Here is a 22,291-nt window from a genome sequence, read left to right as displayed (position 1 = left end):
ATTGCAAGCAGCCGTCCTCAAGGTCACAAGAACTGAGCATAAACTTATCATCCTGGCTCAAGAATGATGGCAAACGAAAGTCAGATAGCCAAAGCAATTATTTCCCAGATTGTTTGCTTTGCTTCCTTTTAGAAGCTACTTCAAGCCCAGTTCAGCTATTCAGCTCAAATGAAGGAGACAAGAGCAAATAACAACCTCTGCTGTCTAACTCAATCCATCTACACACACGAGCCAAGCCAATATTCTTAAAAAAAACGGGGAGTTCCTTAGTTCACGTAAGAAGAAAGCTTAAAGAGTTTACAAGAATACAGCTTCTGAAAGCACAGCCTTCAGAAGTAATGTGCTAGCTGCATAAATAATGACATGATTTCATTTGGGATTTCCCCTCCTTTTTGGTTTTGTTTTGTTTTTTTAATTACAGATGTGGCAAAGGAAAAGTTTAAGAAAATAGTTTCTGAGAGAAAACCTAGAAATGGATGGAACCAATAAATAGTAACCTTAACAATAAAAGGCAGCTGCACTACAAATAAATATATGAAAACCAGAAAGAATACAACAAATTCCATCTGTGATGCACAAACTGTATCATATACTGAGTGCCACCAGGTTTTAAGAGACTGTAACAGCAGTTTTTTGGAACAGGACTACAATGAGTACCTTTATTTTCAACTCTGTCATCTTTGCATACATCCATCTTGCCTGGCCTTTGGAATGGTCACGACCTCCTAAATTCTGATCTCTTGACCCTCACTACAGCTGTTGTATTTCAGAGTACACATCAATTACAGATCAGTCCTGAACACAGATGTACCGAACCACCTTGGAGATTGTAACAATTCACCTTTCTAAGGTAAAGACAAGAAATCTCCTTGGATGCATCTTCCTTAGTCAAGGAAAAGAAGTAACTTTTACAGAAATCAGTGCTTTATGGATCTTGCAGTTCTTGGGCCCGTGGATGGTTGTGTGGTTTGTATTTCAAATCATAATCCATGCATGCCATTTTCTCTGCTGTTTCCACAAAGATCAGTCTTAGGAGTGAAGCATTGGACTACTGTAGTGGCAGGTTTTATTTTCTAGTTCCAACAGCAACAAAACACCCTTCTCTTCCTGCAGCCATTTGTATAATTACTCCCTCTCTGTTTATAAGTACACAGTTAATTCTAATTACTAATAGATAAACTGTCAGGCTTCATCATTGCCCAAAAGATCTGTGTCACACTAAACAAGCATTCCATGATCATTTATGCTTTTCTGTGAAATCACTAAAGCAGTTTTAAGACAAACTCTTTGCACGCAGACCCCTGATAGATCCTATCCTCTCGCCCTCTGCTCATTTCCCAGTTACAGGTCATCCCTCAGCCATCACTCAGATGCTCACTTACCCTTCCCTGAAAGCAGGATAAGTATTAAGGTGCCATAAAAGTCCATTTACCTGCCCTCACAATAAGTAATCTGGGTTTCCAAGCTGTAAAACAGTAGTCCAGCCTTCGCCCTTCTGCATTGCCTCCATGCACAAATCAAGCTGTGGCAGAGCAGCACGCTACACATTGATGCCTCTCACAGCTCGACATACCCCGTCCCTGGAACAGTTTCATTTTATGCCAAAATTACGTGTTTCATAATGGAGACACTATTTCAATACCTGCTATCAGTCCACATGACCACACTTGAGCCCTCTTATTTAAAAATCTCAGTAACTCCAAACGAAAGCTGATTATATGAGATTGATCATTCAAGGACCCATTGTCATTCAAGGTAAAAGATGCAGCATCACCCAAGGTTTAACCTCATATTACACTTTTTCTGAATTAGATCACTAAAGAACAATCTGAAGTTAGTTCTTCAAGGGCAGGTAATGTACCTAATACCATGGTATTTTACAGACCTTCGAAAGTTCACGAGATCTATATTTTGGATAGGCTTTTTCATTAGAGTTGGACAAATCTACTCTGTTGCTTATAATCAAAGCTTCAGATCAAATTGTCAGAGTGGATAAAAAAGAAAAACTTTCAGAGTTCACAGACATTCCTGGAATATGTGTAACAGGTGTTCAGAGTACCCAGATACTATAACATTTAAGATAAAGAGCACGGTGCTAAATAACCCTACTGCCATCGATGGCTTACAGCTATTAAATGTTCTCTGTTAGGAATATAGCGATAAGAGGTTTTCAGCAGCAAATGATGATGAATGAAAAGGGAAAGTGAGCTGTTAGCAACAACAAGTATGTGGAATAAACAGAAAACAGAGACACAATCTTTTTAGCAAAATTACTTGATCTTAATGCTTACTCTGTTTTCTCAAAAATAAAAATGACACTACGAACATTCTAAGTCTCAGAAAATTTTGCTAATATGTTATGGCAGTTTATCTGCATATACTATATGGGCACAATTCAAATTAAAAGAATATTTTAAGTACTCAAAAATAATTTGATTTATATCCAGTTGCTATTGAATAGACTTTAAAACCAAGGTGAAATACCATTCACCGCCACACCTCCCCATTTCAGCTGGGTTCAGCAGCACTTCAGGCTTTGAAGTGAAATTAAGGTTCAAGACTTTTCCATCAGACTGGATACAGTGACACAGAGGCCAATAAAAACAAATTTGCACAATTCAAATCTGGAAACACAGGTGAAGTCTCATAACGATCAATTTTTTTACAAAAGAAAGCATAAGGAGACTACATTCTTGATAAATATAGCTGTATGAATTACCGCAGATCATAAGGGAAGCTTTTCCAACTGTCACCAAGCTGTCCAAATTACATACCTGCGAGGAGAGTTTTTCTGCTAAATCAGTCTTTTAAAGGGGATGTTATTTAGGTACTGAATTACCAGTTTTCACTTTACACAATTAGAATAATCCTTTAATAACTGCATTTTGATTGTCGGTAGTATTAGAACCCAAAGAGACAGAGCCAGGTACCTATCCAGTCATGTAAAAATGAGACAGGATGGGCTGTATAGTGCTCTATTGCACACTGCTGTCATCCACCTAGAGATTGATCCCCAGATATCTAATTGACACCCGCTTCTGAGCCCCTGTGCTTACACAAAGATACTGACCTCTTCTCCTGACTAGGGAAAAATTGATTTTGACTGGACAGTTTTAGTCAAAAGACTTGTCTGAAGACAGGCATTTTGTTTTTAAACTGTGGAGCCTCCTAACTACCCCCAGGGTTCCAGAATCAAGACGTAAACATGCAGTTCAGTCTTAAGAAAGCTCCTGTGAAACTCATTCAGGGAACTGAAGGTAAGCAAACGCTGGAGATGATGAGGAATTGAGCTGGATTCAAATATCTGTGGACTGTTTCAGTAACTGGAAGAAAACATCTTTTAAGCAAGGAGCTCCCAGGCACGTGCCTGATCATCCTCCTCTGTATCAGTGCTGGCTGCTTTAATTACAGATCCAGGAACTGTTCTCAGCTCAGACCTTGAAAAACCTAAAGTGGTCCGTATTGTTTCTTAGCTCTCAATGGCTTCCTTTTGAACTTTGCAAATACAGAGGAATTTTGTAGATAGATGAGCAAATAGATAACCCCAAGTTTAGATACGCCCAGCAGTCCAGCACAGGCATGGGCGTGCGTTCACCGTCTGCAGTCAGCGCTAGCTTACTCTTCCCTGTCATGGAACCTTTTTTCACCATGTTATAAACAAACACTTAGAAGAGCAGCAGTTTAATAAAATACTTCAGTGAAACCGGGATAATTCTGAGCTTTTTGCAACAGTTTGTTGTGGTGATTTGTTTTTGCATCTCATGGAGCAGCAGTGTGGGGATCAGCTGTGTTACAGGTCAGCCAAGAAGGAAAAGTGCCATTCAGAGGGAGGCTGGAAATCTCTCCAAACATGCCCAGCTGTGCTTAGCGCTCTTTTACTAATAAGATGATGATGGAGGACATTTTTCACTATGTTAACTTGCTGCATGAGCAAACCATAAGAGGACAGACAGCACTGTATTGGCTCTACTACAGTTTTTTTCTGTTTGTTCCAATATCCTGAGAAGACGTGCTAGAAGCTGAGTGTGGTCTAGTAACTCGTCTGCACGAGCGACTGAATTGTAGAGATGAGCAGAGGTATTTTGACATTAACAAGGCAATTTACACTCTGGAACAGTTCAGCCTGGCGTGACTTAGATAATTTCTTGGGTAAATGCAAGGAAATTTGTCTATTTGTTTGTCATCCGTACAAGCTCAGAAAAAATTCCCAGGGGTGGGACCTTTCTGAGCATCTGTGTGCAAAGCTCAAGCCAATGCCGAACTGCTGCTCTACAGAATCTGCTGTACTGCAGTAAGATCCCAAGCTACCATTATTTAAGGAAATGAGAAAATGGAAAGTACCGAGACTTGCAAAGGGTTATTCAAGCTACAACAGAAAAAGAGTTCAGCGCTTCCAGAGTTCCTCCTACTCTTTTTTTTTTTTTTTCTTCATACGGTTCCCCATCGTTCTTGCAAGTACCACACAATCACAAAATCAGTGACCAGCAATCCATATTATTAATATTATGCTACTGTGTAATATTTGGAATTCTAAATGAGCTCTTTGGTTTGCATATAGTATGGCTGGTCTAGTTATTATTGGAAGCTGATAAGGGCTTCTATATGTAACGCTCACTGAGTATTTGAGCTTGCAGTGAAATCTCAATCACTTTGAAATTAGGAAAAAATACCGCAGACTTCTTTTTTCTCCTATCTTCCCTCCTGTACAGAAACATGGCCTGTGAGCAGCCTTCTTAATTTAAAAGTTCAAGTCCAGCAAAATCCAAGGTGTTGTGTTTTAATACAGGTATTCATCTGTAAACGCACTATTAGTTCAGACCTATGAAATACCCTTTGGTCTGATCTGTTGAGAGTATTTCATTTGCATTAAAATTGTGCAGTTATGAGTCTCTGTGCTGTGGCTGACGAAGGGCTATTAGCCACAGTGCAGGGAGTTGAATGATCACTGTGTAGCTGAGAAACTGTTCAGCTCAGGGAAGGCGCTACAGGGAGGTGTGAGGGCACAAGCTGCAGGCAGGGATTGTTGCCTGATGACTACACCACTGAACACATCGCCCCAGCTAGTCCCAAAAAATATATGCAGAAGAAAATAATTTTAAAATTAGGTGGATTTGGGGGTAGAAGAGCAATGGGAACTCAGAAGGCGAATGTTTAACGTGCTGTGCAGCTGCAGCAAAAGGATGGGTGCAGCCGACCTGATGATGAGCGGCAGATTCAGAAGTCTCAGGGCATCTGAGTAGTGATGCCCTGAGGTCAGGAGCAAATCACAGTTGAGAGATGTAGAATGCAAGGGATAGAGAGACAGACTTCATCTCAGCATAACTATTGGAGTGTGCTCCCCAATAACCCACTGGAAGTGTTTGGCCTAAGAACTATATGCCAGCAATACAGTTGCTTCTGAGCTAGAACAAACAAATTCCATGAATTATTATGAATACGAAGAGTTGACATTTTAATTACCCTCCTGATTTTTCTGATGAGACAACAGAGGCACAAATATTCAAGAGAGATGCTAGACCTTGTACGCACCTAATTCCTATAAGATTTTGTGATTTCACTTGAAATACTTTTAATTCTCTCCATTCTCACTGTTTTTTTTTAAATCACTAGACAACCCTACTGAAATATGGTTTGGGGTTTTTTTCAAACACTTCATTCCCTGACTAACCTGAGTATAATATAAAATGTATTTACGGGGTGAAAGCACTTGAATTGCTGTCTTGGGAGTCATGCCATACGCCCACAGTGCAAATACCTCAAAAAGAAAATTAGTCATCTGCTTCCAACTGTCAGGATTCAGTTAAAGACAACAAACTACTGTCTTGGAAACAGTCTGAAAAATCTCACCATTGAGCTGTACATTTCAAAGTATTTCAGAAACCAAATGAATATCATCAGCCCTGTAATAATAGGACAGGGGGAAAAAAGTGGAAGTAAGATTGTGGTATTATTTTAGAGCATCAGAGGATTTCTACTTTTGTCCTTTGCCGTCAGTTAAAAAAAAAAAAGTCAAAAATAAGTTTGTGCATTTCTGCAGTGTTTCTTTTGGGGTTTTTTGTGTGTGTTTTTTTGGTTTTGTTTTCATCCCCACACACACGTGTTAAAACATACTTGCACCCAACATGACAACTAGGGTCCTTCCCACTATTTTGATGGCCATAATGACTGATCAGTACTGAGTGACCTGTGGTCTTTCCGACCGTGCCACTGCGCATCTCCCCAGGCTGCGGGCTGCCTCGCGTGCTCCCTGCCACTCACGGGCTGTTGTTTTCCTCAGAGAGAGGAAAACTGTAGTCATTAAGGTTTAGTTAATCCTCACGTTGTAACTACTTAAAAGCACCCCACTGATGCTGACTGTTGGGGATCTATGCTAAGAAAGAAAGGGTAACATTGCCTCCAGGTAACCAGGTACCTCTGGCATTGTGACATTCAGATCAGGGGCACACAGCTGGTATCGCTCAGACCTGTGTGGCTCTCAGTAAGTCCTCCCCAGCTCCCAACACACTCCAGAAGCAAACTGGCTTGTGCTTGAGCTCTGTACCGTAGGATTTCTGCAGGCATGCTCTGGTGCACAGGCACTGAGCTTTGCTGCAGCTGCTGAATATGTTAATGGTTCCCAAAAAACCTGGCTGATAAATTCAGACCAGCATGGGAAAGAACCACTATGATGGCAGATCCTGGCTACAAGTCCATGTGACTTCGCTGAGAAAGTCAGACAACAGCTTCCAGCCAGGTGGAGGTGTCAGTGCTGGAGGTACGAGACAGCGTGACAGCTCTGCAGCCCTTCTTGGGTCTCTCTAAAGAGCTACAGAGCAGTAACGAAGAGCCGGCTTGTACTTGTAACTGTAGCAGAACCCATCTAATGCAAATATAATTAAGCTTAACACAAGACAACCTAATCTGATGCAGGTCACGCTGAAGCACCTCTTTCTGTAGCTGCTCTGAGTAGTCTGAGGAGATCCGTGCTGGTGGAGCTAGCCCCTACTTCTGGCACGTAGAAGGGAACAGATCCTCTCAAACACAACTAAGGCCCCATGTTTACTGACAGCAAGGATGCTCCCAGGTTTTGTACTGGGGGAACCAAATAAGCAATGCCAACAGTGGGGAAAAAAAGAAAAATCTTTAAATGAAAGCCAAAGAGAAGAAAAAAAAAAAACCAAACCCAAAACCATTAAAATCCCAACGTACCTCTGAAAAGCATCAAACAATTCAATGTTTGCATTCAGCTGTCGACATCAAATAAAGAAGCCTGAAGATAACTGCTCAAAGCACAACACTATTCTTGTTTTTTATCAGGCTGTACCACTATCATCTATAAATGAAAATGCTAATTGGTAATTATGAATGTAATGAAAACACAGCAGCGGTAAGGCTAAAACAATTTTTCTACTGCTCTACTGGGCAAGTGATTTTTCAGAACACCTGTATGTGAACCAAAGGCTGACCTGAGACGTTTTATACCTGTACAAACCTGCTGGTTTGATGGCAGAATATTCTTAGTTCTTAAAGGAACTAGAGGCAGATATTCATCCAACAGAAGCATGATTTTGCTGATACAGATAGGTTTATACAAGGCTTTCCATGGGCTAGAATGGCAATCCTTCCTAGGTTAGACTAAGCCTATATGGCTAAGCAGGACTCATCGTAACCTGCAAAACATATATGAGTGATTTTCCTGCAGTGTACGTAGCTAAAACATGACTTATTCATGTCATAAGGACAACTAAAACATGTGACAATTAAGTCATATTATTCTGCCAAAACGCAAATTACATTAATAGTAAGTATGGGTAGCTATGCTATAAATAGTCCCAGCAGGACTAGACCAGGCATGGAAATATAATACCCATTATACAAAGACTTGAGAACCATGGTCTACACTTCCTCAGCTATTCAGCACAGCCAGAACTGCCACTTCAAAACTGTTTCAAAGGCCTGCTGCCACCTTAAAAGTGGCAAATTTGTTTCACTATATTTTTAATAAAAACATCAACAGAAAAAAAAATTCTTAGTCTGTTTATCTTCCTTGTTGGTGGCAATACATCAAAAGTGTGACGAACATCAATATCATCTAAAGAACATAACCATCAGAGCATAAACACATTCCGAAGCACAGCCACTCCTGTAAAATCATGCCATTAAGTAACTCACTTAATATGAAGTCTTCCCTACATCCCAGCAGGTAAGGGAAGACATCCAGGTGTAACAGATCTATCCTTCCAAATGGCTTTGTAAGATTTTTTTGCTTAGTTTGTTTTTAATAGATGTCCAAGATACTTGAATTAGTGCCTCTTCATTACCTACCTACTGAACAATAGAAAAAAAAAATAATCTAAGCTTCCCTCCCTCAGCTCAATGGGGTCTCTAATTTATACAAGCAAAAAACTACTCAAATGCAAAGATTTTGATGTTACAGTTGGTATTTTCAAAATAAGCCTCAAGCAGGTGCACAAATTCTGCATTTCACAGGGATTTAGAGGGTGTAATTCCCTTAGGCTGCTCTGAAAATTGCAGCCTATTATTAGTTACTGCCAGTCCATGTCAGCAAAATGGTTCCTCTTCATTATAATATTTTAATACTTGGAAGTGTTAATTGAGGTTAAGCTCAGGTTGTGCCAAGAACGCCTACAGAAATGCAATAAAATTAAAGCCTCCTGAAAATAATATGCAATGTAGATAGCAAGCATACGTGAAAAACTGAGTATGGAGATAAGATATCCTGCCCAACGTGACACTGGCAATTAGATGCAGATACAGCAACACAACTAACCTAGATCCATCCTCTCCCCAGAACCTGACCATGCAGCAGCCCCACATAATACACGAGACTAACCATGCCCATCTGTGTACGTCCAGACAGAAACAGAACGTGCAAGATGTAAGGTACCAAAGAATGAAGCTATTGGAGAAATGACTTTCGATGCTAAAAGGGTATGAAGCATAGTAATAATATATGTAAAATAATAATAATAAAGAATTTAATACCAAGGGAGCTAATTAAACATTCCAGTACATGCATGCAGTTCTCTTCTTGCATATCAGCATGGCAACCAGGAGCGAACAGTACCACGTTTACTTTCCTACGTTAATAGGACTTTTAAAATAAACAAATAATAATAATAATAATACTTTAAAAATCATACTTAAGTCTGTTTTTGGGGAAAAAAAATCGTAACATAGTGCAGGTTCTAGCCAATCCTCCAGAAAGCAACGTAATAAACCAAATGATTTCCTTCAGCATCCACATGATAAATATTTTTCCAACTCTAAACTAGAATATTTTTCTTACTATGGTCACTGAGGTAAAAATGGGGAGTTGCTGATTGCCCCCGGGGAAGGGGCTAGATTTGGTGGGGTCTTGTTCATGGAAGTCAGAAGTTGATGTCAAGAACGATCTTGTTGAAGGCAGCAATGCTAGGTGCAGTCCTCCAGCTGCATCTCACCCAGCTGGATGCCAGCAGATCTGTCCTGGAAGATACAGGCAGTTACTCTCCCCTTTCACAGTCCATACACCTTTCCTGGCCATGGTGCACAACTGCTTGCCTGCCATTTCCACAGACAGAACGGCAAAAGAGACTTTTTTGCAAATTTTCTAAGTTTCAGGAGACCTGAAGCCAGAACACTGCGCACTGCAGCACGGACATGCCAAACTGCGTCCAGAAGCCCACGGGCACACCCAAGGGACCACATCGCGCAAGGAGAACGGGGCCAGAAGACAGAGACAGCGACCAGGAGGGCAGCATCAACCCCCTCTTGTTCAACAACCACAGCTGTTGGTCACACCTCGGTACCAAACAGGACAAGGTCTCCATTGCACTTTAAGGCTGATGGATTTTCTTCTTCCCAAGAGCGATGAGGGATGATGGGCACATCCCCACGAGCAGAGGTGCCCCAGCATACACACAGACGGGCCAGCACAACCGTGCCGTGACACAGCCTGGCCTTCTGAGGAATGGGTGAAAAAAGGGAAACAGAAGCAAGTTATATAAATGTAACACTTCTTACACTTCAACTGACGAGGCATTACCAAAATCAAGATGTTAGGATTGGTAAAATGAGCGACAAGGCTTAATGCTGAGATTATTTTTGTGAGGTATGTTGCCCGCGGGAGCTGCAGCTTGTGGGGAGCTGCTGGCTCCCAGGCATCTCACTCAGTACAAAGCGTAACACTCCACTTCGGATCTAAAACAGAGCAAAGCCAACTTTCATTTCTTTAAAAATAAAATAAAATCTCTGTAGCAATATTTGTTTTGTGAAAAACTTTGTATTTTACAGGTTTTATTCTTATCAAAAATATTAACTGGTTTACCAATGAAGGAAAACATTAGTGGTCTCTAGCCTGACCTCTTCTACACTGCAACACCCTTACATTTATTTATTTTTTTTTAAGGGGAAGGGAAAAAATAGCTTATTCAAAATACTCCATCTCACCCAGAACTCTGTTCTCCTGAGCCTGGTATCCAGACTGAGCTCACAAGCTGTTTCTAGCAGTTGACACTGAGAGGAAACTATTTTTCTGGAAGTCTGCATTGCAAATCAACCTCGTTGCCTAAGATTTACACGGAAATGCTACGCCAAGAGTCAAATCTTTGCTGGAATGAAGTAAAGGAATTCCATACAAGTGTTTCTGCAGATAATTATGTGAAAACCAGAAAGTGAAAGTCCAAAGCCCTGGGGTATCAACAACAGAATCCTTTCATGAAGAGTTTAATTTATGTAGAAGTAATGGAATTTATACTGTACTAACACTCATATAACACAGTCCTGGCTAAAGAGCTATCGAACTGCCTTATGGAAACCAAATGCTGTGATACCACGTGGTGTTCTTGGGGCTTCCAAAGAAGCCCGATAGAGTGGTTCTGAGAAGACAACATTACTAAATCTGTGGTTTTAAAAGAAAATAGCCTCTGAAAAGCTAAAAACATTCAAAAAGGAAAACGATGCTTTAAGAGAAGTTCATCAAAAATTATGTCTGACTGGGGGGGGAGGGAAATCTATTGCTGTAAACAGTAGAGCTTGTGAATGACAATGAAGCTAAAACCAAGCAGTGCTGAATGTGTCAGCTGACGAATCAGGATTTCAAACTGATCATCCAAAAATCATGTAATTTTTAAATACTTACATCAAAGGCCCATTTTCATCAGCTTAATGAGTCTGCCTTACACCATCAACAAGGAAATACTTGGTTTTATGTTTGAAAGTCTGGAATTATTGTGCCTTTAAACATCATCATATGTTTTGGAAACAGATTTAAATAAAATACTGAAAACTCAATTTTTAGGAAGACAGTTTATTAATCTAAATTTATTTGATACCTTATTTTTAATGTGCTGTCAAAAACGTAGCAAATTATGGAAGCAGGACTACAGCTCATGACCAAACTGGTACACATCCACATTAAGACCAAACAGAGTATGGCTTTTGCTAATTCACCAACCAGGTGACCAGCATTCGGTGAGTTTATCACAACTAAAATATTATTTTGTTAAGATGTGAACGGTGCTGGTGGAAACTGGTTGGTAACCCATCATAGTAACTAAAATAGCGACCATATACATGCTTGCCTTTTACGGGTGTGAGCATACAGGCATACAGGGAAGGTAAGGCTTCAGAGGCATACCTGTATGGTTTTTTTTAATACGGCAGTGTATTTATTGGAGCGTTTAATCCCCTATGAGTTCTTGCTGCAGTGCTTCTAAGTTCTGTGCCAGATTGAGTGGGCTCTGACTGGGATACACCACCACTGCAGATTTGTCTGGGGGGCTCTGATTTATCCCTCCTCTCCCCCACTCAGTTTTCAGCACACACAGGAATACACCTCATCTTCCCTTTTTCTTTCAAACAAAAAAATTCTCACCTCTTCCCAGTCCCACAGTGAAAACCATGGTTGGTTCTCAAACACCCTGACTGGGGGGCGCGGGGAATAAGGATTTGTCAAGATTCACTGTGAATAGATGACCTGGCCACCTTGCTCTTACAACCAGCACCAGAAGCCTCTCTCGTTTACAGCAAATCCTTCAGAGCACGAGGCACGTCCCTAAAATACAACCAAGTGTTTTTCTAAGGAACTCTACAAAGAAGACGTCACTGTCACTCTTCATCACAGAGCTCATCTTACAAGAATCCAGGATAAGAGGGGACAGGTATTAGCAGGATGAGTTACCTGTATGCTACGATACACTTTTTGTAAACACTGGACTTTGAAAAACTTATTAAAAAAACCTTATATTATTTATTAAACAGCAGAGCAGAGAGGCAGGCCAAACGTGAACAGCATAAACCCTGCAGCACTGTGCAGAAACAGGAGGGACTGGCAGAGAGGAGGAGGTTGTTAATCTATGAGCCAGATAATTAACTAATTTGAATGGTAATTTGCAGGCATACAAAGATGAATGAAAATGTCCCAACTGGAAAATAATAATAATTAAAAAAACAAACAAAACAAAACAAAACAAACAGCAACTTGGCACCCAACACAGTGTTTCTACCTTTACCTGTACAGGGGCGCCAGACAATTGTGCTGTGCTCCGAAGGCCATCATTAACTAGCTTTTATGTCCTCGGTAAATAAAGGCCTTCAGCAAGCGATCTGTAAACTTTAAATGTTGCGTCTTCAGAAAGAGTTTTTAGTATTTGATCAATAGCTTGGAAAAAACCACTTTACAAGACCAGGTTTAATAGTGTGTTGACAATTTGAATGTCAACTTCTGGAAGATTTTAAAAGGCAAAATGAAAACCAGGTACTACTTCATCCTTCTTAGAGCACATAAGCAAGTGTAATCAAATATAAGCCAGTACTGGTTTCCCGCCCCACACCCCCCCCCTACATAATATAGAAGCTTTGCTTTGTAGAAGTTTTTGCACATCTGGCTTTGTCACTTTGTTAACATTTCACAATCTAGGTAATTTGAGTGTCTTCCTCTGAATAAAAGGTATTTTTGAGGCCACTGACTTACTATTTGATACCACGTTGCAGATCCATAGTGTCTCAAGCTCTGTTCAAATAACAAACACTTGGAACAGCAGGAACTCTACCTTGCATTTTGCTTTCAGAAGGGAAAAAAGTCTTTTTATTATAAAGAAGTAGATTCCCCCTATTCTGAACTCCTGTCTGAGCTACTGCTGTGCCAAGGAGCTGTATTCACAGGCCTGGAGCACTCTGCCATCACACTGCCCTGAACGATTGATAAGCAAAGTAATCAGAGTGGAAGCAGAAATGTCACCTGTGAAGACAAGCTTGGTCCGACAGACTTCAGATTCACTCTCTGCCTTCAAGTTCGCACCAGTAAATTTCTTTCTCAAAGCTATGTTTACGTAAAATAGGTATTTTTAAGTGTTGTAACAAACTTCTAAGCCAGTATTCAAACCTTTAAAATAGTAAAGTGACACAGGACCAGATGATCCTTCTCTTTATTTATCTTATAAATAGCCTGCAGCATTGAAGAAATGCTGATAATCCACCTTAGGGACAGCCATATTAAATGTTGTGTATAATTTCCCAGTAATACTTCATGTTACGTAGGTTTGATATTTTGTCACATAAAAATTAAGTCAACTTCCTTGAAATTTTGGATTTTTCATTTTTGTTACGTTGTCAGGGAAGCAGAGAAGATGCTCTGTCCCTGCAGCGAGGGCAGGGAAGGTACGGAGGTGCCCTTGTTAAGCAGAGCCAACACAATTATTTGAGGTCAGTTGGTTGATCTGTTTGGGTAAGGAAGGTCCCAGGCTGCGGGGATCTGACTGAAGAAGATCCCCCAAAGTAATCCTGGCCCCATCTGTTTTCTGCATCTTCCAAGTCCCACAGATGAGGTATTTCCCCATTTCTTTTAAAAACAGGTAAGGAGAAACTTTGCAGATACTAGCCTGTGTTTAGCACAAACTGAAAATGGCTTTACAAGATTCTAAGTTTGTGATTTTACAAAGAAAAGTAACTACTAATTTATAAATACTGACCTAGGAATTTTCGTTTTAAACTCATTTGCATGCAAAAACATCCATATTGATAGGTAGGCAATTGTGTCCTTTAATTTAATGTATGCATGTTAATGAAATTTCTATGTACAAAAAAGTACTAGCACACCTGAAAAAAAAACCAACTTTTTAATTCAAATTGACCGGAGACAATTGTCAAATTGTCAGATACAATATATAAGTATATTAAGAGACACTGGTGTTACAGACTTCAAACAAAAATGTGATGAAGAATAGCTGTAGGCTAGGTGAGTACAGGCAATGTTATTTAAATGGCATTTTCTTCCTTTTAAGACATAAATATCCCTACAACAGGTCCTCATCCCTCATCACCGAGGCACAAGCTTTCTAAATAGATGCTGCTTTTCAGTATTATGTTCTATACGTCTACTGAAAACTAGGAAAAGCCTCACGTATTTGAGAAAGCATGAAAAAAACAAACCAAAAAGCACACCAGCACTGTCACCTCCGCGGAAGCTGTAAACGTGTCTGTTCAGTGACGGTTCACCACTTCGGTACACAGCAGCTTTATGCAAAAAGAGGTTCACATAACTTGGTTTCCTTGTTGTTTTCCCTTTCAATTTACAAAAGTATAATGGAAATAATGTTTTGTTTTCTCCTTGAAGTCATTAAAGACTCATTTGCTAAAAGAACTTCATCTTCCCATTGTTCAGTGAAGCTGAATGTGCTATTTTTGATCCTGTTTTCCTAGTGGCTAGATTTTTGTATTCAATATGAAAGTTAAAAAAAAAAATCCTTACATTCCAATTTCTATGAAAAGACTCATAGAAGGCAAAAACATGTTAAAACAAATTGCTTTTTAATGACCTTGTGTTCTTGTCTTTGTAGGCTTTCATATCGGACTGGTCAAGACACGGCTAATTGCGACACATGCAGGAACAGTGCATGTATTATCTATAGGTAGGTTAAAAATACTAATATTGCCACTTTTTCTGGAGTGAAAGTAATGATTTATTCGTTAATGCAGGATCAACTGTTAGCCTTGATTTTCAGTTTAAAAAACAGAACATAAATTTAACTTCACTGAATTAATAAAATTCAACAGGCACCTGTTTGAGACAAGGAAATGATAGTGGTCAACGCTACTGCTGTAGCTCTGGCATGTGAAGTGTTACAAGGCTTGAGCCTCGTTTTCACACTGCTAGAGATATATATGTAGCATTTTCTGTCCAACAAGTCAACATACTTCAAATTTACTTTCATAGAAGTAACAAATGGACTTGGGAAGTAATTCTGAGAGAGACTGTATAGCAAAGAGAACCAGATACAGATTTGATCTAGACAGTTTTATCAGTAAAATGACATTGCCACCCAGGGTTTTATGTGGTTTTTTTTTACATTAGTGAAGAAGTTTTAAGACATGCATGGCAAATCTGTCCTGCCCCACATGAACAGCACCACTGACTTCTTTAAATCAGACATTTGCAGTCTTCATGCGACACACAAGTGAAGACTTGCCGCGCATGCAGAGGTCCATTAGCAGATGTGCTGTGGTGTACAGTTCTGTAAGGTGAATACAGGTTTGCTCACTACTGTCAAACAGATTACAAAAATAATCACAAACAGCTTAAAGGTTCTGTTAAAGATTGTACTGGCTATAATCTCTTCTCCAGAAGGAAGTACCTGCAGTTTTCTCTCTAGAAACAGATCAGGTGCAAAAGGTGAAGGAATGCTGCTGCTTTTTCCTATGAAGCAGAGTTTCCCCTTCCTCTATTTTTTTTTAATTAGAAATATTTATTATATATATATTATATATAAAAATAATACAGAGAAAAAAATCCTCTAAAATTTTATCAGCCAAGAGACCCATTTTGGCATGTACAATATTACAGTGAAGGAATAACAGATAGGCAGCGGGCATGACACAAAGCCATCATGAATCTGATGATGTGTTTCTTACTGACAAGTTAATTGTCCTCCTCCATTAGAGTCTTAAACAAACAACTGAGTATTTTCATGCGTTGTAGGTAAAGATGAAAACAAATGCATCTCAGTATAAAGGATTTCAGAAAACCAGGCAGATATAGTACAGACGAATATGTATAAAGCTGGCTATTAATCACAGAGAGGTACAAAGTAAAATGAAGGTACAAATGTTGGCTAGGGCTGAAAAGCATAGGATTTCCCCCTTCACCCCGTAATTCTCTACTCAGGCTCTGATTCAGGCAGAAGTCCTGGAGCTATTTATACACTGTCTCCTAGCTGCCTAGAAGCAAAGGAAAAAAGGATGGAAAACTTCAACTCCCATCTTTTCTGTTTTCCAGCTAACTAGAAGAGGGAACGATGCTGTTCTGTGCAGGGGAAGGAACCAATTAATTTATTCATTCGTCCAATATTTAGAAGCCTATAAATAACTAACGCTTACCGGGTCTCCCTTTTTCTGAGCTCACCCCCGTGCAACTGCTTGCTCAGGGCAGCCTGGGAAGGTACAACAGAGCTCATTTCTATCAGAGAAACTGGGTTTGTTTCATTAGCTCAAAAAATCCATTTGGAAATTTCGAAGATCTTGATTTCTAGTCAACAGATTTAAAGTTCAGGAACTTTCCAATTTTTACCTCTTACACTCACTGCAAATGGAATGACTCCAGAAACACATATTTCAAGCGTTTGTCCCGCAACAGCAGAGCAGGCAGGTCCCCCCAGAACAGATGGCTGTTCGGACAGAAGCTGTCGATGCCGGGCATTCGCCTCAAGCAATGTTTCCAGGGGAAGTTTCAGCAAAACTCAGCTCAACATTTTGACAGATTAGGAGAATATATGCTGCAGGCAAGAAGTCTAAAACCAGAAGATGGTGGCAAAACAGCAGAACTATGAGAAGACTGAATTCCTAAGACGAGATAAGTAGCCAGAAGGGGTAAAAGAGGAATTCACTGATAAAACTACCACTGAGACAGACTGCCTTGTAGGAGCTTCTGCTCCTCCACAAGCCAAACACTATGGTATTGAAGCCTCTGAAAGAAGTGCAGCATTTCATTAGTAAGGATGCTAAAACTAGTGTTAAATCAACATGCAATGATACACACCGCATTCTTGCAAAGGGTTTGCATGGCAATGCCACATAGGGTTACATGATTTTTCTTGAGGATATAACACTTTTAAGGAATGGAAATTGACACTCAGGTTAAACCATCCAGGATGCTCTGAACACTCAACCTTGCAAGCTGTCATTAAATGTCAGTGTCAGACCAGGAATCATCCTCTCTGACCTACTACATGTTCCACTGGCTGCTGTTTTGGAACCTCCTCAGTCTTGAGCTCTTTCACCCAAGTAGTAAATAGGGGAGATTCAAGAAAAATAATAAGCAATGCACTTACAGGACAGATCAATAATTGAAAGAGAAAACCTTAAATTTTCCATATTTTTTAAAAAATACAATTCAATCTTGAACACAGTAACAATATACAGAGTTGTTTCAAACCTTTAAACTGCAGTAAAGCAGCATCTTAGAGGAATGATGAAGTTGCCCTGTTGACTACCCAACTGCATCCTGTAATGTCAAGTATAGCACAGATGAGAAGCCAGAATGCAGAAACAATGTAATTAAATTCTTCCCCCTCAAGATAACTTTTTAGAGTGTTAATACACTGTAGCACAACAGCTACCATGTACAAGGTGACAAAAACAAAGCCCACAGAATACTGTTGTACTTTGAAGGGGTTTAGCTGCCATTTAGTATCAAAAATGTGGATGCTGTCAGTAAAGATTCTAGGAATAGGTTTTGAGAATAATTATTTTGCATATGAAATCTACATTTTTGCTAAGATTCCAAGTATACTTTTATATTATTTTGGCTTTATATTGAAAATACTACATACTACTTAGTATTAAAAGAAAAAGGAAAACTAGGTTACTTTTTTTTAATATCTAGAAAACTGAACGAACATTAAACACTATTATAAAGATAAGGTACCAAAAACTTACACTGCTTTAGAAATCAATAGGAAAAACATACCAAAATTTGATTCCTCATTTCCCTCAAAATTCTAATTATTTCTGTGATGAGAAATATGTTCAAGAATTTGTCACAAACTCCAGACACAGGAGTCACTGACTCCTCCTTCCACTGCAGGAGAGGAACCGCGTTAGTGGCATCCCACATCGATTCACTGCTTCCACTCCAAAGTAAATTCCCATTTAGCCACCACCTTTAGAGGGGGAAAGTCTTGAGTCATTCCCCTGAAGGCTTCCCCAGCCTGCGGTCACTAGGATCCCAATAAGGCCAGGATCGGTGGTGCTGCGTCTGACGGAGCTCTAGGCTCAAACACAGCAGAAAAAAATATTGGGCAGCACTTCACTATAGGTTTTAAAGCCCAAGTAGAAAGTCCCAACTACATAGCAACAGCAAAAACAGTCAGGAAGCATTCAGCATTGTGTCTTTGTAGTAATTTCTAGACAGTATTTAAAATAGTAGTCAAAAAACGTGAAGTAGTAGTAAACAACAATTTTATGAAATGTTAATCTGTGTCAAATGTTCATCTGTTCCACTGAACATCCAAGGTCACAAAACAGTTTCAAAATAGTCTTCTACAAACTGAAAGACCAATTTGCAAAGAAAAGACAAGCAAACAAACATTTACATCCATCTTTTGCAGCCTAACATAGATGCACCATTGAAGTCTTTCAAAGTAGAAAGTAAGTTTTATTAGGGTATATTGTCAGGACATAGTCAACTTAAATACTGAGGTCTAGCAAAGTCTTGCTATTAAGAAGAAATTGCATTGATATGCAGAAACTGTACCAATTCTAAAACACCCCAAACCCACGTGGACTAAAATCTTCACAGCCTGTTTTATTCTGTAATTATCTTTTAGTGGCACTGCCCTTTCCACTCCTGTTTAAATTACCATCCCATGTGACTTTTAATCCTTGAACAGGAATCTATATGAGAAGATGAGTCTTCTGTTTAGTATTTTGTGCATTGTTCTTAGGCCTTTATCGTGAATTATTTCTGTGAAGGAGCATCTTGAAGAATTCATGCTAGACCTACCTTTAGTCAAAAAGGTCAGAAATATTCAATAGCTTTCTATAAGCCTACTTTAGCTTCTGGAAATAGTTTTTTTACTAGATCAAATCAGTAGCCAATTTCTGCACAGGGAGAACAAACAAATCGACACTACGCTACTGTAATTCTTTGGAGGGGGAAATTACTGAAAGCTGTATCAACCGTTAATTTGGCTACTTTTTACTCCTTTGAAATTTTGAATTATGCTGGCTTCCAGTATTCAATTTCATCTTTGATATTCAAGTTATTCTACAGTGTACTCCAGCGATTCAACAGAAAATATATTATTAGAATCTGCAATGTAACTCTCAATACAACAGTGGCAAAACAAACAGGTTTAAATCACGGTGGCACAAGCTAACCAGGTAGAACAGAGCCCACATGGAAGTAGTTCACTTGTAGAGGTCAGATATGGTGATAATTATTAAAATTAATAAGTACAGCAATACAAAGTGAAAATAAGACAAGTAGACATCAATCCCTACGATAGCATCAGTATATCAGGTAACAAAATGATGAGGACAATTTTCATGTTTTGATTTGCTACCCACATTAATTAATTTACATTCTTTCTCATGTTATCTCTAGACTGTAAGATGCTCAGTAGTAAAAATGGATCTTTATGCCTTGCTAACACTGACAATGCTTTGGATTCTAGGCATTTGTGATTTTCAGGTTGAAATAGGAATTTTAACAGATTGCTTAAAAGTGTATTAAACTAATTTTCAAGTCATTAGTGCTTATCTGGATCCTGTTCTTCCATGACATGACATGCACTAATGCCATGTCATCCAATTAACATGACCCAGAAGGAGACGCTATGATACCCTGTAATTCCTGCTTCACTTAGCCTACTTAAATGCAAAAAGTTAAGCTACTCTACAGCTGCTTGCAGGATTTGGGCCTTAACATTACAAACTAGGTAATAAAAAGGTAAACAGAAGGGGTGTTGACTGAAATGAGAAAGACTCAGGTTTAGTAGAAGGAGGAAGGCTTTCCTTGAGGCAGAGAGCAGAGGGACGGGCTCCCCAGAGCCTGTGCAGGCTCCATCCTTGGAGGTTTCAAGAGACAACTAGATAAAGCCCTCAGCAACGTGGTCCTGAACCTGAATTATTCTGATTCAGCGATCTTACAAGTAACCAACATATCCAGTCATTAGCATCTAACATTCTTAAAATTATTCATGTTAATAACATGTGACTGTGTTAGAAAAGAAGAAAACCCATCCATATTTCTAAGCTTGCTGCTAGATACCCTCCCACAGTACATATGCTTAAAACCAAATGGTTATGACTCCTCAAACTGTTTTCAATTCCTTATACAGCAACAAAATCAGATAAAGTTCACTCTACTGCCAGCATGCAAAAAATAAACTCATTAACATGTATTCTGAAAATCATTAAAAAAACCCATGAAGCCCAAACCAGAAGATCTACCACGCCAATCCCTAATCCACAGCACCAGGATTTAAGAAGACGGGATTAGCCAGAAAGCAGCAGCCCGAGCAAGTGGGCTACCTTCTGTGCATGCCTTCAGCGAGGTGTCCGAGTTGTCCACCTCGGCTCTACACCACTCCTCTGATCGTACAGGAGGCCCTGCACACACAGTTGTAACCCCTCCTGAGAGCATGCATGCACACACAGGTGCAGCGTGCCAACCCCAGAGCACCTCTGAGGTGTCCTCAGAGCCTCCGAGAATGGCTGGAGGCTCGGTGAACCCCGTGCTGATCAGTGCTACCGCACCATGGGTGCTCCGCTGGGAAGTCGGGCAGGTCTTCCCTCCTCTCCCATAGGGCTTCAGGCACCAAGCGCACAGCCCTTCACTGACGAGCAGCCAGTCCGTGTATTTTCTCTTTCTTTCCTGAATACAATTCAAATTCTGTATAGAAAATGGTTTTGTTCCAGGTTTGTCCTGGGGTACTTATTATTCCAGTATCCGAGTCTTCATTGTTTTCCAAACACAATGACTCCATTTCACAAACACAAAAAGCCAAGCGACACCAAGCCCAAAGTGAAACAGAGGAACCCCGAGAGGCTCCCGCTGGCTTCGATTCCAAAATTAACAGACGTGCATAAAAATAGTTTTCAAGTACTGTTACTCTCTACCTTTTTGAAACACTTTGCCTCATTTGCTATAAACCCAACTTCCGTAGCAAGTCAATGGTACTTCCTAGGGACAAAATTAGATCATGATTCACATTTTAGCTAAGTTCCTCAGTCAGTTTAGTGCACATCCATGCTGTGCAACGAACACCACCAGGATCTGGGAAGTGGGAAAGGAAGGAAGAAAAAAAAAATTGAAAAAAAAAAAAAAATCATCTCATTTTGGGTTCCTTTTGCACCGGTATCAGTCCCTAGCAGAAAATAAGATGGCAGAAAAAGCAGGCTCCGGGTGCTCTGCTCTGAGGCTTAGTCAAGCACCGATTAATTCAACTTAGAACTGCAATTACAAAGACATTTTTGATCAGACCTGGACTATACCCGTCCCACTGTGAAGGAATTTCAGAGATGTTAATTACAAAGTTGTCGCCTGTGTTTAATGTGCATATCAAAATAGGATTCTCAAAGGTCTCTTCTTTGATTTTATTTGGCGAAATTTTCATGGGAACGACATCTATGCAAACACTGATACACAGACAGCTGCCCTAAAACATAAAGCTTCTGTCGTAAACCTTGCAAGTATACGGCCGTTTTGGGGAGAAAACACAGAAAACCAGCATATTTATCACAGACAAAATTTTCCTGCTTATAGTTGTTCACAAAACCAGCCTGCCTGCCTATCTGCACTGGAGTTTCATGCATAGTAATACATTTGTGATAGGGACTCAACATGGAGAAACTCCAGCCCAACGTTCCAAACATGGCAGCATCGTCGGTAAGTGAACCTTTAATACGTCCTAATCGGATCTGTCAGGCAACTGATTGTGATCCTAGCATTATACAGCATTTAGATTTGTCTCTTGTTTTGTAGGCCTTATTCACAATTGTCAAGTCTGTTGAAAAATATTATTTCATCTAAGGAAAAATGTTTCTGAAGCCAATAATTATATTCTCCGTCATGGGTAATGCTAGAAGAACATATCACCCTCATTAATTAAGCTTATAGAGTTGTCACAGGGAGGCTTAAAGAAGAGACAGAAACAGATGAAGTTTGAAAGTAGAGAGCGCCACATGGCAGAGAATATTTCAAGAAAAGGTCATTTTGAGAGGAAACCTATAGATGCTTCGGATACAAAAATAGCACTAAGCAAAACAAAATTGTCAGAGCTGTGACAGGTGACAGAATCAAGTTCACGAA

At 39.7% G+C, this 22,291-nt stretch overlaps 2 protein-coding genes across 4 annotated transcripts in view; one reads left to right on the top strand and one right to left on the bottom strand.

Moving 5' to 3' along the window:
• DOCK1 (dedicator of cytokinesis 1) overlaps window positions 1-22,291 on the bottom strand; it is a 319,193-nt gene that overhangs the window by 186,754 nt on the left and 110,148 nt on the right. The gene's annotated exons all lie outside the window — the stretch shown is intronic.
• The window catches only part of INSYN2A (inhibitory synaptic factor 2A), a 47,088-nt gene that overhangs the window by 21,832 nt on the left and 2,965 nt on the right, over window positions 1-22,291 (top strand). For both annotated transcript variants that reach the window (XM_055719979.1, XM_005439229.4), the window contains one exon: window positions 14,820-14,891. In XM_055719979.1, the coding sequence (XP_055575954.1) occupies window positions 14,820-14,891 (72 nt within the window). The remainder of the gene's footprint in view (window positions 1-14,819; window positions 14,892-22,291) is intronic.

Source organism: Falco cherrug, chromosome 9 (genome assembly GCF_023634085.1).
Source record: "Falco cherrug isolate bFalChe1 chromosome 9, bFalChe1.pri, whole genome shotgun sequence".
Classification (NCBI taxonomy): domain Eukaryota; kingdom Metazoa; phylum Chordata; class Aves; order Falconiformes; family Falconidae; genus Falco; species Falco cherrug.
This window is presented reverse-complemented; position numbering and strand designations above follow the sequence as displayed.